Source organism: Oncorhynchus keta, chromosome 1, assembly GCF_023373465.1.
Source record: "Oncorhynchus keta strain PuntledgeMale-10-30-2019 chromosome 1, Oket_V2, whole genome shotgun sequence".
Lineage (NCBI taxonomy): Eukaryota > Metazoa > Chordata > Actinopteri > Salmoniformes > Salmonidae > Oncorhynchus > Oncorhynchus keta.
The window spans coordinates 4,949,624-4,964,025 of record NC_068421.1 but is presented as its reverse complement, the minus strand read 5'-3'; the positions used below and the strand labels follow the sequence as shown (position 1 = coordinate 4,964,025).

The 14,402-nt window shown below is 46.8% G+C and overlaps 1 protein-coding gene across 18 annotated transcripts in view; it reads right to left on the bottom strand.

Moving 5' to 3' along the window:
* The window catches only part of aplp2 (amyloid beta (A4) precursor-like protein 2), a 112,294-nt gene extending 101,527 nt beyond the window's left edge, over nt 1–10,767 (bottom strand). For 16 of the 18 annotated variants that reach the window (XM_052465213.1, XM_052465307.1, XM_052465590.1 and 13 more), the window contains exons 1-2: nt 10,573–10,766; nt 8,813–8,942 (exon numbers count right to left, since the gene is read on the bottom strand). In XM_052465213.1, coding sequence (XP_052321173.1) covers nt 8,813–8,942; nt 10,573–10,692 — 250 coding nt within the window. In that variant the 5' untranslated portion in view covers nt 10,693–10,766. Of the gene's footprint in view, nt 1–8,812; nt 8,943–10,572 lie in introns of all 18 variants that reach the window. The other 2 variants (XM_052465706.1, XM_052465793.1) reach the window with 2 other exon arrangements.
* Nucleotides 10,768–14,402: the final 3,635 nt, after the last annotated feature.

Sequence of the window (14,402 nt, the reverse complement as noted above, 5' to 3'; positions counted from 1 at the left end):
AACCGGCCTATCCGCACGCTCCTGGCCCGTGAACCGGCCTATCCGCACGCTCCTGGCCCGTGAACCGGCCTATCCGCACGCTCCTGGCCCGTGAACCGGCCTATCCGCACGCTCCTGGCCCGTGAACCGGCCTAATCCGTACGCTCCTAGCCTGTGAACCGGCCTGTCGGCACCCAGCAACTATCGAAGCGCGGGGCTTACATCACAAAATTACAAAACACACTCTAATATTAAGCCTCATGCTGCTGTATATGTCTATGGTTTAGCTCACAGAATTACAATAACAATAAGGTTTAATAATATAAGTATGTTATATTTGTCATTCGGGGATGACCTCACTGACTTGCAAATAGAATATTCTTTACATGCTGACCAGACCGGCTTGTGTGCGTGTGTCACGCCCTGGTCGAAGTATTTTGTGTTTATCTTCATGTATTTGGTCAGGCCAGGGTGTGACATGGGTTTTTGTATGTGGTGTGTATGTAGTGGGATTGTAGCTTAGTGGGGTGTTCTAGCAAAGTCTATGGCTGTCTGAAGTGGTTCTCAATCAGAGGCAGGTGTTTATCGTTGTCTCTGATTGGGAACCATATTTAGGCAGCCATATTCTTGGGTTGTGTATTGTGGGTGATTGTCCTGAGTGTCTTGATGTCCTTAGTCTGTGTTAGTTTGCACCAGTTAAGGCTGTTTCGGTTTTCACTACGTTTATTGTTTTGTAGAGTTTGTGTTTTGGATTCGTGTTACGTTGTGTAAATAAACATGGATCGCAATCGACACGCTGCAGTTTGGTCCGACTCTCCTTCACCATTAGAAAACCGTTACAGCGTGTTGATTGTCTCAAAGATCGAAACACACATGAAACATACACTGACATCTAGCTAGCTTGCTGCTGCTAATTTGTCCTGGGAGATGAACACAGGATTGATATTTGACCCATGGTGAGGCGGGACTTGGAGCGAGTCCTGTTTTACAAATAGAACCAGGTTCAGAGTGGCTCGGGAAGATGCCCGTCGGGCACGTGGGAGTAATTTGGATCCAGTTATTGAATAACGGCGCACGTGTAGACATCTGTGCAACATCTGAAACCCGCAACAGTCTGGTCAGCAAGTCATGCCGCTTTTCAACTGGAACACCGTTGTTACCCTGGTCTACACACCATGATGTTACCCTGGTCTACACACCATGTTACCCTGGTCTACACACCATGTTACCCTGGTCTACACACCATGATATTACCCTGGTCTACACACCATGATATTACCCTGGTCTACACACCATGATATTACCCTGGTCTATACACCATGATATTACCCTGGTCTATACACCATGATGTTACCATGATATTACCACTGGTCTACACACCATGATATTACCCTGGTCTATACACCATGATATTACCCTGGTCTATACACCATGTTACCCTGGTCTACACACCATGATGTTACCCTGGTCTATACACCATGATATTACCCTGGTCTATACACCATGATATTACCCTGGTCTATACACCATGATATTACCCTGGTCTATACACCATGATATTACCCTGGTCTATACACCATGTTACCCTGGTCTATACACCATGATATTACCCTGGTCTATACACCATGTTACCCTGGTCTATACACCATGATATTACCCTGGTCTATACACCATGATATTACCCTGGTCTATACACCATGTTACCCTGGTCTATACACCATGATATTACCCTGGTCTATACACCATGTTACCCTGGTCTACACACCATGATGTTACCCTGGTCTATACACCATGATATTACCCTGGTCTACACACCATGTTACCCTGGTCTACACACCATGATGTTACCCTGGTCTACACACCATGATATTACCCTGGTCTATACACCATGTTACCCTGGTCTACACACCATGATATTACCCTGGTCTACACACCATGATATTACCCTGGTCTATACACCATGTTACCCTGGTCTATACACCATGATATTACCCTGGTCTATACACCATGTTACCCTGGTCTACACACCATGATGTTACCCTGGTCTATACACCATGATATTACCCTGGTCTACACACCATGTTACCCTGGTCTACACACCATGATGTTACCCTGGTCTACACACCATGATATTACCCTGGTCTATACACCATGTTACCCTGGTCTACACACCATGATATTACCCTAGTCTACACACCATGTTACCCTGGTCTACACACCATGATATTACCCTGGTCTACACACCATGATGTTACCCTGGTCTACACACCATGATATTACCCTGGTCTACACACCATGATATTACCCTGGTCTATACACCATGATATTACCCTGGTCTACACACCATGATATTACCCTGGTCTATACACCATGATATTACCCTGGTCTATACACCATGATATTACCCTGGTCTACACACCATGATATTACCCTGGTCTATACACCATGATATTACCCTGGTCTACACACCATGATATTACCCTGGTCTACACACCATGATATTACCCTGGTCTATACACCATGATATTACCCTGGTCTACACACCATGATGTTACCCTGTCTACACACCATGATATTCCCTGGTCTACACACACCATGATATTACCCTGGTCTACACACCATGATATTACCCTGGTCTACACACCATGATATTACCCTGGTCTATACACCATGATATTACCCTGGTCTACACACCATGATATTACCCTGGTCTACACACCATGATATTACCCTAGTCTACACACCATGTTACCCTGGTCTACACACCATGATATTACCCTGGTCTACACACCATGATGTTACCCTGGTCTACACACCATGATATTACCCTGGTCTACACACCATGATATTACCCTGGTCTACACACCATGATATCACCCACCATGATATTACCCTGGTCTATACACCATGATATTACCCTGGTCTATACACCATGATATTACCCTGGTCTATACACCATGATATTACCCTGGTCTACACACCATGATATTACCCTGGTCTACACACCATGATATTACCCTGGTCTACACACCATGATATTACCCTGGTCTACACACCATGATATTACCCTGGTCTACACACCATGATATTACCCTAGTCTACACACCATGTTACCCTGGTCTACACACCATGATATTACCCTGGTCTACACACCATGATGTTACCCTGGTCTACACACCATGATATTACCCTGGTCTACACACCATGATATTACCCTGGTCTACACACCATGATATTACCATGATATTACCCTGGTCTACACACCATGATATTACCCTGGTCTACACACCATGATATTACCCTGGTCTATACACCATGATATTACCCTGGTCTATACACCATGTTACCCTGGTCTATACACCATGATGTTACCCTGGTCTATACACCATGATGTTACCCTGGTCTATACACCATGATGTTACCCTGGTCTATACACCATGATATTACCCTGGTCTATACACCATGATATTACCCTGGTCTATACACCATGATATTACCCTGGTCTATACACCATGATATTACCCTGGTCTATACACCATGTTATTACCCTGGTCTATACACCATGATATTACCCTGGTCTATACCTGGTCTACACACCATGATATTACCCTGGTCTACACACCATGATATTACCCTGGTCTACACACCACGATATTACCCTGGTCTACACACCATGATATTACCCTGGTCTATACACCATGATATTACCCTGGTCTATACACCATGATATTACCCTGGTCTATACACCATGATGTTACCCTGGTCTACACACCATGATATTACCCTGGTCTACACACCATGATATTACCCTGGTCTACACACCATGATATTACCCTGGTCTACACACCATGATATTACCCTGGTCTACACACCATGATATTACCCTGGTCTACACACCATGATATTACCCTGGTCTACACACCATGATATTACCCTGGTCTACACACCATGATGTTACCCTGGTCTATACACCATGATATTACCCTGGTCTATACACCATGATATTACCCTGGTCTATACACCATGATATTACCCTGGTCTACACACCATGATATTACCCTGGTCTATACACCATGATATTACCCTGGTCTATACACCATGATATTACCCTGGTCTACACACCATGATATTACCCTGGTCTATACACCATGATATTACCCTGGTCTACACACCATGATATTACCCTGGTCTACACACCATGATATTACCCTGGTCTATACACCATGATATTACCCTGGTCTACACACCATGATGTTACCCTGGTCTACACCTGGTCTACACACCATGATGTTACCCTGGTCTACACACCATGATATTACCCTGGTCTACACACCATGATATTACCCTGGTCTACATGCCATGATGTTACCATGATATTACCCTGGTCTATACACCATGATATTACCCTGGTCTACACACCATGATATTACCCTGGTCTATACACCATGATATTACCCTGGTCTACACACCATGATATTACCCTGGTCTACACACCATGATATTACCCTGGTCTACACACCATGTTACCCTGGTCTACACACCATGATATTACCCTGGTCTACACACCATGATATTACCCTGGTCTACACACCATGATGTTACCCTGGTCTACACACCATGATATTACCCTGGTCTACACACCATGATATTACCCTGGTCTACACACCATGATATCGCCCACCATGATATTACCCTGGTCTACACACCATGATATTACCCTGGTCTACACACCATGATGTTACCCTGGTCTATACACCATGATATTACCCTGGTCTACACACCATGATATTACCCTGGTCTACACACCATGATGTTACCCTGGTCTACACACCATGATGTTACCCTGGTCTACACACCATGATGTTACCCTGGTCTACACACCATGATATTACCCTGGTCTACACACCATGATATTACCCTGGTCTACACACCATGATGTTACCCTGGTCTACACACCATGATGTTACCCTGGTCTACACACCATGTTACCCTGGTCTATACACCATGTTACCCTGGTCTACACACCATGTTACCCTGGTCTACACACCATGTTACCCTGGTCTATACACCATGTTACCCTGGTCTACACACCATGATGTTACCCTGGTCTACACACCATGATGTTACCCTGGTCTACACACCATGATATTACCCTGGTCTACACACCATGATGTTACCCTGGTCTACACACCATGATGTTACCCTGGTCTATACACCATGATGTTACCCTGGTCTACACACCATGATGTTACCCTGGTCTATACACCATGATATTACCCTGGTCTACACACCATGTTACCCTGGTCTATACACCATGATGTTACCCTGGTCTACACACCATGATATTACCCTGGTCTACACACCATGTTACCCTGGTCTACACACCATGATATTACCCTGGTCTACACACCATGATGTTACCCTGGTCTACACACCATGATGTTACCCTGGTCTACACACCATGTTACCCTGGTCTACACACCATGTTACCCTGGTCTACACACCATGTTACCCTGGTCTACACACCATGATATTACCCTGGTCTACACACCATGATGTTACCCTGGTCTACACACCATGATATTACCCTGGTCTACACACCATGATGTTACCCTGGTCTACACACCATGATATTACCCTGGTCTATACACCATGATATTACCCTGGTCTACACACCATGATATTACCCTGGTCTACACACCATGATATTACCCTGGTCTACACACCATGATGTTACCCTGGTCTATACACTATGATGTTACCCTGGTCTATACACCATGATATTACCCTGGTCTATACACCATGATATTACCCTGGTCTATACACCATGATATTACCCTGGTCTACACACCATGATGTTACCCTGGTCTACACACCATGATATTACCCTGGTCTACACACCATGATATTACCCTGGTCTATACACCATGATATTACCCTGGTCTACACACCATGATATTACCCTGGTCTACACACCATGATATTACCCTGGTCTACACACCATGATATTACCCTGGTCTACACACCATGATATTACCCTGGTCTACACACCATGATATTACCCTGGTCTACACACCATGATATTACCCTGGTCTATACACCATGATATTACCCTGGTCTACACACCATGATGTTACCCTGGTCTATACACCATGATATTACCCTGGTCTACACACCATGATATTACCCTGGTCTACACACCATGATGTTACCCTGGTCATGATATTACCCTGGTCTATACACCATGATATTACCCTGGTCTATACACCATGATATTACCCTGGTCTACACACCATGATACCCTGGTTACACACCATGATGTTACCCTGGTCTACACACCATGATGTTACCCTGGTCTACACACCATGATATTACCCTGGTCTACACACCATGTTATACACACCATATTACCCTGGTCTACACACCATGATACCCTGGTCTTACCCATGATATTACCCTGGTCTACACACCATGATATTACCCTGGTCTACACACCATGATATTACCCTGGTCTACACACCATGTTACCCTGGTCTACACCATGTTACCCTGGTCTATACACCATGATATTACCCTGGTCTACACACCATGATGTTACCCTGGTCTACACACCATGATATTACCCTGGTCTACACACCATGATATTATGATGTTACCCTGGTCTACACACCATGATATTACCCTGGTCTACACACCATGATGTTACCCTGGTCTACACACCATGATATTACCCTGGTCTACACACCATGATATTACCCTGGTCTACCACACCATGATGTTACCCTGGTCTACACACCATGATGTTACCCTGGTCTACACACCATGATATTACCCTGGTCTACACACCCTGGTCACCATGATATTACCCTGGTCTACACACCATGATGTTACCCTGGTCTACACACCATGATGTTACCCTGGTCTACACCATGACACCATGATATTACCCTGGTCTATACACCATGATGTTACCCTGGTCTACACACCATGATGTTACCCTGGTCTACACACCATGATGTTACCCTGGTCTACACACCATGATATTACCCTGGTCTACACACCATGATATTACCCTGGTCTACACACCATGATGTTACCCTGGTCTACACACCATGTTACCCTGGTCTACACACCCTGGTCCATGATATTACCCTGGTCTACACACCATGATGTTACCCTGGTCATGATATTACCCTGGTCTACACACCATGATATTACCCTGGTCTACACACCATGATATTACCCTGGTCTACACACCATGATATTACCCTGGTCTACCATGATGTTACCCTGGTCTACACACCATGATATTACCCTGGTCTACACACCATGATATTACCCTGGTCTACACACCATGATGTTACCCTGGTCTACACACCATGATGTTACCCTGGTCTATACACCATGATATTACCCTGGTCTACACACCATGATATTACCCTGGTCTACACACCATGATGTTACCCTGGTCTACACACCATGATGTTACCCTGGTCTATACACCATGATATTATGGTTACCATGATATTACCCTGGTCTATACACCATGATATTACCCTGGTCTATACACCATGATATTACCCTGGTCTATACACCATGTCTACACACCATGATATTACCCTGGTCTATACACCATGTTACCCTGGTCTACACACCATGATATTACCCTGGTCTACACACCATGATGTTACCCTGGTCTACACACCATGATGTTACCCTGGTCTATACACCATGATATTACCCTGGTCTATACACCATGATATTACCCTGTCTATATTACCCTGGTCTATACACCATGATGTTACCCTGGTCTACACACCATGTTATATGTTACCCTGGTCTACACACCATGATATTACCCTGGTCTACACACCATGATATTACCCTGGTCTACACACCATGATATTACCCTGGTCTACACACCATGTGGTCTACACACCATGATATTACCCTGGTCTACACACCATGATGTTACCCTGGTCTATACACCATGATGTTACCCTGGTCTACACACCATGATGTTACCCTGGTCTATACACCATGATGTTACCCTGGTCTACACACCATGATGTTACCCTGGTCTACACACCATGATGTTACCCTGGTCTACACATGATATTACCCTGATGTTACCCTGGTCTACCCTGGTCTACACCATGTTACCCTGGTTACACCATGATATTACCCTGGTCTACACACCATGTTACCCTGGTCTACACACCATGATTTACCCTGGTCACACCATGATATTACCCTGGTCTACACACCATGATGTTACCCTGGTCTACACACCATGTTACCCTGGTCTATACACCATGATGTTACCCTGGTCTACACACCATGATGTTACCCTGGTCTACACACCATGTTACCCTGGTCTACACACCATGATGTTACCCTGGTCTACACACCATGATGTTACCCTGGTCTACACACCATGTTACCCTGGTCTATACACCATGATGTTACCCTGGTCTACACACCATGTTACCCTGGTCTACACACCATGTTACCCTGGTCTACACACCATGTTACCCTGGTCTACACACCATGATGTTACCCTGGTCTATACACCATGATGTTACCCTGGTCTACACACCATGATGTTATACAGGAGGAATAGTCAAAACACTTGCTTCGTGAGAAGGTGTTCGCAATTAGTGATTGTTAGGTAACGCAACCCGAAAAGGCCCAGTCCCCTCGTCCTGGCCCAAAGCCCGGGCAGGTCCACTGGGCCGTGGCAACAAAGTCTGAGGCCTTTAGGTCCTGGGGGAAACCTCCAACCTCCAATGGAGGTTATATATATTATCTATGACCCTTTGGTGGTTCTCACCTAAACATTTGTAAGGCACCACGATGTGGGCGTGGCCTTTACACAGCTTCTTCTCCTTCTTGCACCAGTTCTCAATCCTGATTGGCTGGTTGGCCTCCACCACGTTAGTGATCTGGAGCTCAGGGTACATCTGAGAGAAAGAGAGACAGAGAGAGGGCAGGGAGATGGGGAGAGAGAGAGAGGCGGGGGAGAGAGAGAGGCGAGAGAGAGGGCAGGGAGATGGGGAGAGAGAGAGAGAGGCGGGGGAGAGAGAGAGGCGAGAGAGAGGGCAGGGAGATGGGGAGAGAGAGAGGCATTGGAGAGGGAGAGAGGCGAGAGAGAGGATGGCGAGAGAGAGAGAAGCGAGAGAGAGAGAGGCATTGGAGGGGGGAGAGAGAGAGAGAGAGGCGGGGGGAGAGAGAGGCGAGAGAGAGAGAAGCGAGAGAGAGGCGAGAGAGAGAGAGTGGCGGGGGGAGAGAGAGAGAGGCATTGGAGAGAGAGAGAGGAGAGAGAGAGAGAGAGAGAGGCTAAAATAGGGGGGAGAGAGAGAGAGGGGGGGAGTGAGAGAGAGAGAGAGAGAGGTCAGGTGGGGGGGTGGAGAGAGAGAGAGAGAGAGGTGGGGGAGGGAGAGAGGAGAGAGGTGGGGGAGGGAGAGAGAGAGAGAGAGGTGGGGAGGGAGAGAGAGAGAGAGAGGTGGGGGAGGGAGAGAGGAGAGAGGTGGGGGAGGGAGGAGAGAGAGAGAGGTGGGGGAGGGGAGAGAGAGGGGTGGGGGAGGGAGAGAGAGAGAGAGAGGTGGAGGAGGGAGAGAGAGAGAGAGAGGTGGGGGAGGGAGAGAGAGGTGGGGGAGAGAGAGAGGTGGGGGAGGGAGAGAGAGGTGGGGGAGGGAGAGAGAGGTGGGGGAGGGAGAGAGAGGTGGGGGAGGGAGAGAGAGGTGGGGGAGGGAGAGAGAGAGATAAGTGGTGTTACTTCATTACCTATTCATCTCCCTCCTGTCTACAGTTAGCTCAGCGTGTGAATATACTTGGACAAGCAATCCTCACTAAAATAGTAAACCATGGAGAATTCCAACAAGTGAGGACATGTTGACAATTTGCCAGTCCTAAAAAAGAAAAAAGCTTAGGTTTAGGGATTAGATTGAGGGTCAGGGATTAGATTGAGGGTTAGGGATTAGATTGAGGGTAAGGGATTAGATTGAGGGTCAGGGATTAGATTGAGGGTTAGGGATTAGATTGAGGGTCAGATTTAGAGATTACGGGTTAGAAATAGGGATGGATTAGATTGAGGGTTAGGGATTAGATTGAGGGTTAGGTGTAGGGATTCAATTGAGGGTTAGAATTAGGATTAGGTTTAGGGATGGATTAGATTGAGAGTTAGAATTATGGTTAGGTTTAGGGATTAGATTGAGGTTTAGGTTTAGAGATTAAGGGTTAGAATTAGGGTTAGGGATTAGATTAAGGGTTAGAATTAGGATTTTGAATGAGAATCAATTGTTGGTCCCCAAACAATCCTCACAAATATAGTAATAGACAATTGTGTGTGTGTGTGTGTGTGTGTGTGTGTGTGTGTGTGTGTGTCTTTAGATACGGTGTACAGTTAGGGGTTACAGTAGTTTACAGAGACAGACAAGGAGAGAGGGATGTGTTTATACGATAATATCTATGGAGGGTAAAACACAGTGAATAAAGACCTGAGTCAGAGGAGAGACCTTAGGAAGGTCAACCGACTGTGGAGTCACGCTGATAACGGTCCCCCTACAGGTTAACAGTGTACCGTGGTCTCACCTCCTGACAGTAGCGCAGCACGCCCTCTTTGGTTCCTACACAGCTCTTCAGCCCGGAAGGGTCCGGTTCCCAGCGTCCTGTCTGGATGTTTACGTGCATGTTGAGCTTCCCACAGAACATGGCCACCTGAGGCTCCGCTACGGCAAAACCTGTGCCCGCATTGGCTGCAAGCGCCTGGAAGGAGGGGAGAGAGAGAGAGAGAGAGAGAGAGAGAGAGAGAGAGAGAGAGAGAGAGAGAGAGAGAGAGAGAGAGAGAGACAGAGAGAGACAGAGAGAGACAGAGAGAGAGAGAGAGACAGAGAGAGACAGAGAGACAGAGAGAGACAGAGAGAGACAGAGACAGACAGAGACAGAGAGACAGAGACAGAGAGAGAGAGAGAGAGAGAGAGAGAGAGAGAGAGAGAGAGAGAGAGAGAGAGAGAGAGAGAGAGAGAGAGAGAGAGAGAGCGAGAGCGAAATGGGAGGTTAATGCATATACTCATTACAGAGTCGTAAAGTTAGTGAGGGAATATTCTGTCAGCCGGGCCAGCCTTCAGACCTGAGTGTCAGTCTGCCCCGATGAAGGCTCTGTGGGCTGTAACCAAACCGAGTCAGTCTGCCCCGATGAAGGCTCTGCGGGCTGTAACCAAACTGAGTCAGTCTGCCCTGATGAAGGCTCTGTGGGCTACAGACACCCCCCCTCCCCCCACGGGACGCCCTACAACCGCCCCCCCCACGGGAGGCCCTACAGCCGCCCCCCCCCCCCACGGGAGGCCCTACAGCCGCCCCCCACGGGACGCCCTACAGCCGCCCCCCCCCCTCCCCCCCACGGGAGGCCCTACAGCCGCCCCCCCCTCCCCCCCACGGGAGGCCCGACCCACCTGAAAAGTTTAATTTAATTTACATTAAGCTCGCCCGTTCTGTGAGATATTAAATGTCGTGATTTCACAACATGCAAATGTAAAAATGTCCATAACGCTGTTAACACCCTTATGTCATAGTAACAGCGGTTCAGTTGTCTTGGTCATGAGTAGTTCATTGACTTTGGTTCTGCTACAACAGCAGGAAGGAGACACAAGGGCCCGGTCATGAGTAGTTCATTGACAGGTCATATCAACACTAGTTCACCCCTCAGTGTGAGGGTGTCACACCACAGTTAACTCTCATTAATCAGTAAGCTCTTAGCATCACTAACTTGCCAGTGTGTGTGTGTGACATCTCTCTCAGTCTAGAGCTGTAGCTTGTTCTAACTTGGTCATACAGTACAGCACAGTAGAGCACAGTAGAGCACAGTGCAGTACAGTAGAGCGCAGTGCAGTACAGTAGAGCACAGTGCAGTACAGTAGAGCACAGTGTAGTACAGTAGAGCACAGTGCAGTACAGTAGAGCACAGTGCAGTACAGTAGAGCACAGTGCAGTACAGTAGAGCACAGTGCAGTACAGTAGAGCACAGTGTAGCACAGTGCAGTACAGTAGAGCACAGTAGAGCACAGTGCAGTACAGTAGAGCACAGTGCAGTACAGTAGAGCACAGTAGAGCGCAGTGCAGTACAGTAGAGCACAGTAGAGCACAGTACAGTAGAGCACAGTGCAGTACAGTAGAGCACAGTGCAGTACAGTAGAGCACAGTGCAGTACAGTAGAGCACAGTAGAGCGCAGTGCAGTACAGTAGAGCACAGTGCAGTACAGTAGAGCACAGTATAGCACAGTGCAGTACAGTAGAGCACAGTAGAGCACAGTGCAGTACAGTAGAGCACAGTGCAGTACAGTAGAGCACAGTGCAGTACAGTAGAGCACAGTAGAGCGCAGTGCAGTACAGTAGAGCACAGTAGAGCACAGTAGAGCACCGTGCAGTACAGTAGAGCACAGTGCAGTACAGTAGAGCACAGTGCAGTACAGTAGAGCACAGTGCAGTACAGTAGAGCACAGTAGAGCGCAGTGCAGTACAGTAGAGCACAGTGCAGTACAGTAGAGCACAGTGCAGTACAGTAGAGCACAGTGCAGTACAGTAGAGCACAGTAGAGCACAGTAGAGCACAGTGCAGTACAGTAGAGCACAGTGCAGTACAGTAGAGCACAGTAGAGCACAGTACAGTAGAGCACAGTGCAGTACAGTAGAGCACAGAAGAGCACAGTAGAGCACAGTGCAGTACAGTAGAGCACAGTGCAGTACAGTAGAGCACAGTGCAGTACAGCACAGTACTGTAGAGCACAGTGCAGTACAGCAGAGCACAGTGCAGTGCAGTAGAGAACAGTAGAGCACAGTGCAGTACAGTAGAGCACAGTGCAGTACAGCAGAGCACAGTGCAGTGCAGTAGAGCACAGTGCAGTGCAGTAGAGCACAGTAGAGCACAGTGCAGTAGAGTAGAGCACAGTACAGTAGAGCACAGTGCAGTACAGTAGAGCACAGTACAGTACAGTAGAGCACAGTACAGTACAGTAGAGCACAGTGCAGTACAGTAGAGCACAGTGCAGTACAGTAGAGTAGAGCACAGTGCAGTACAGTAGAGCACAGTACAGTACAGTAGAGCACAGTGCAGTACAGTAGAGCACAGTGCAGTACAGTAGAGCACAGTGCAGTACAGTAGAGTAGAGCACCGTGCAGTACAGTAGAGCACAGTGCAGTAGAGCACAGTGCAGTAGAGCACAGTGCAGTACAGTAGAGTAGAGTAGAGCACAGTGCAGTATAGTAGAGCACAGTGCAGTACAGTAGAGCACAGTAGAGCACAGCGCAGCACAGTAGAGTAGAGCACAGTAGAGTAGAGCACAGTGCAGTACAGTAGAGCACAGCACAGTACATTAGAGCACAGTAGAGCAGAGAGCAGTACAGTAGAGCACAGCGCAGTACATTAGAGCACAGTAGAGCAGAGAGCAGTACAGTAGAGCACAGCGCAGTACAGTAGAGCACAGTAGAGCAGAGAGCAGTACAGTAGAGCACAGCGCAGTACAGTAGAGCACAGTGCAGTACAGTAGAGCACAGTGCAGTACAGCACAGTAGAGCCCAGTGCAGTATACTTCCTGTATATAGCCATGTTATTACCTGGTACTTCCTGTATATATAGCCATGATATTACCTGGTACTTCCTGTATATATAGCCATGTTATTACCTGGTACTTCCTGTATATATAGCCATGTTATTACCTGGTACTTCCTGTATATATAGCCATGTTATTACCTGGTACAGTTCCTGTATATTACCTGGTACTTCCTGTATATAGCCATGTTATTACCTGGTACCCTGTATATAGCACATGTTATTACCTGGTACTTCCTGTATATATAGCCATGATATTACCTGGTACTTCCTGTATATATAGCCATGTTATTACCTGGTACTTCCTGTATATTACCTGGTACTTCCTGTATATATAGCCATGTTATTACCTGGTACTTCCTGTATATAGCCATGTTATTACCTGGTACTCCCTGTATATAGCCATGTTATTACCTGGTACTTCCTGTATATAGCCATGTTATTACCTGGTACTTCCTGTATATATAGCCATGATATTACCTGGTACTTCCTGTATATATAGCCATGTTATTACCTGGTACTTCCTGTATATTACCTGGTACTTCCTGTATATAGCCATGTTATTACCTGGTACTCCCTGTATATAGCCATGTTATTACCTGGTACTCCCTGTATATAGCCATGTTATTACCTGGTACTTCCTGTATATATAGCCATGTTATTACCTGGTACTCCCTGTATATATAGCCATGTTATTACCTGGTACTCCCTGTATATAGCCATGTTATTACCTGGTACTTCCTGTATATAGCCATGTTATTACCTGGTACTCCCTGTATATAGCCATGTTATTACCTGGTACTTCCTGTATATATAGC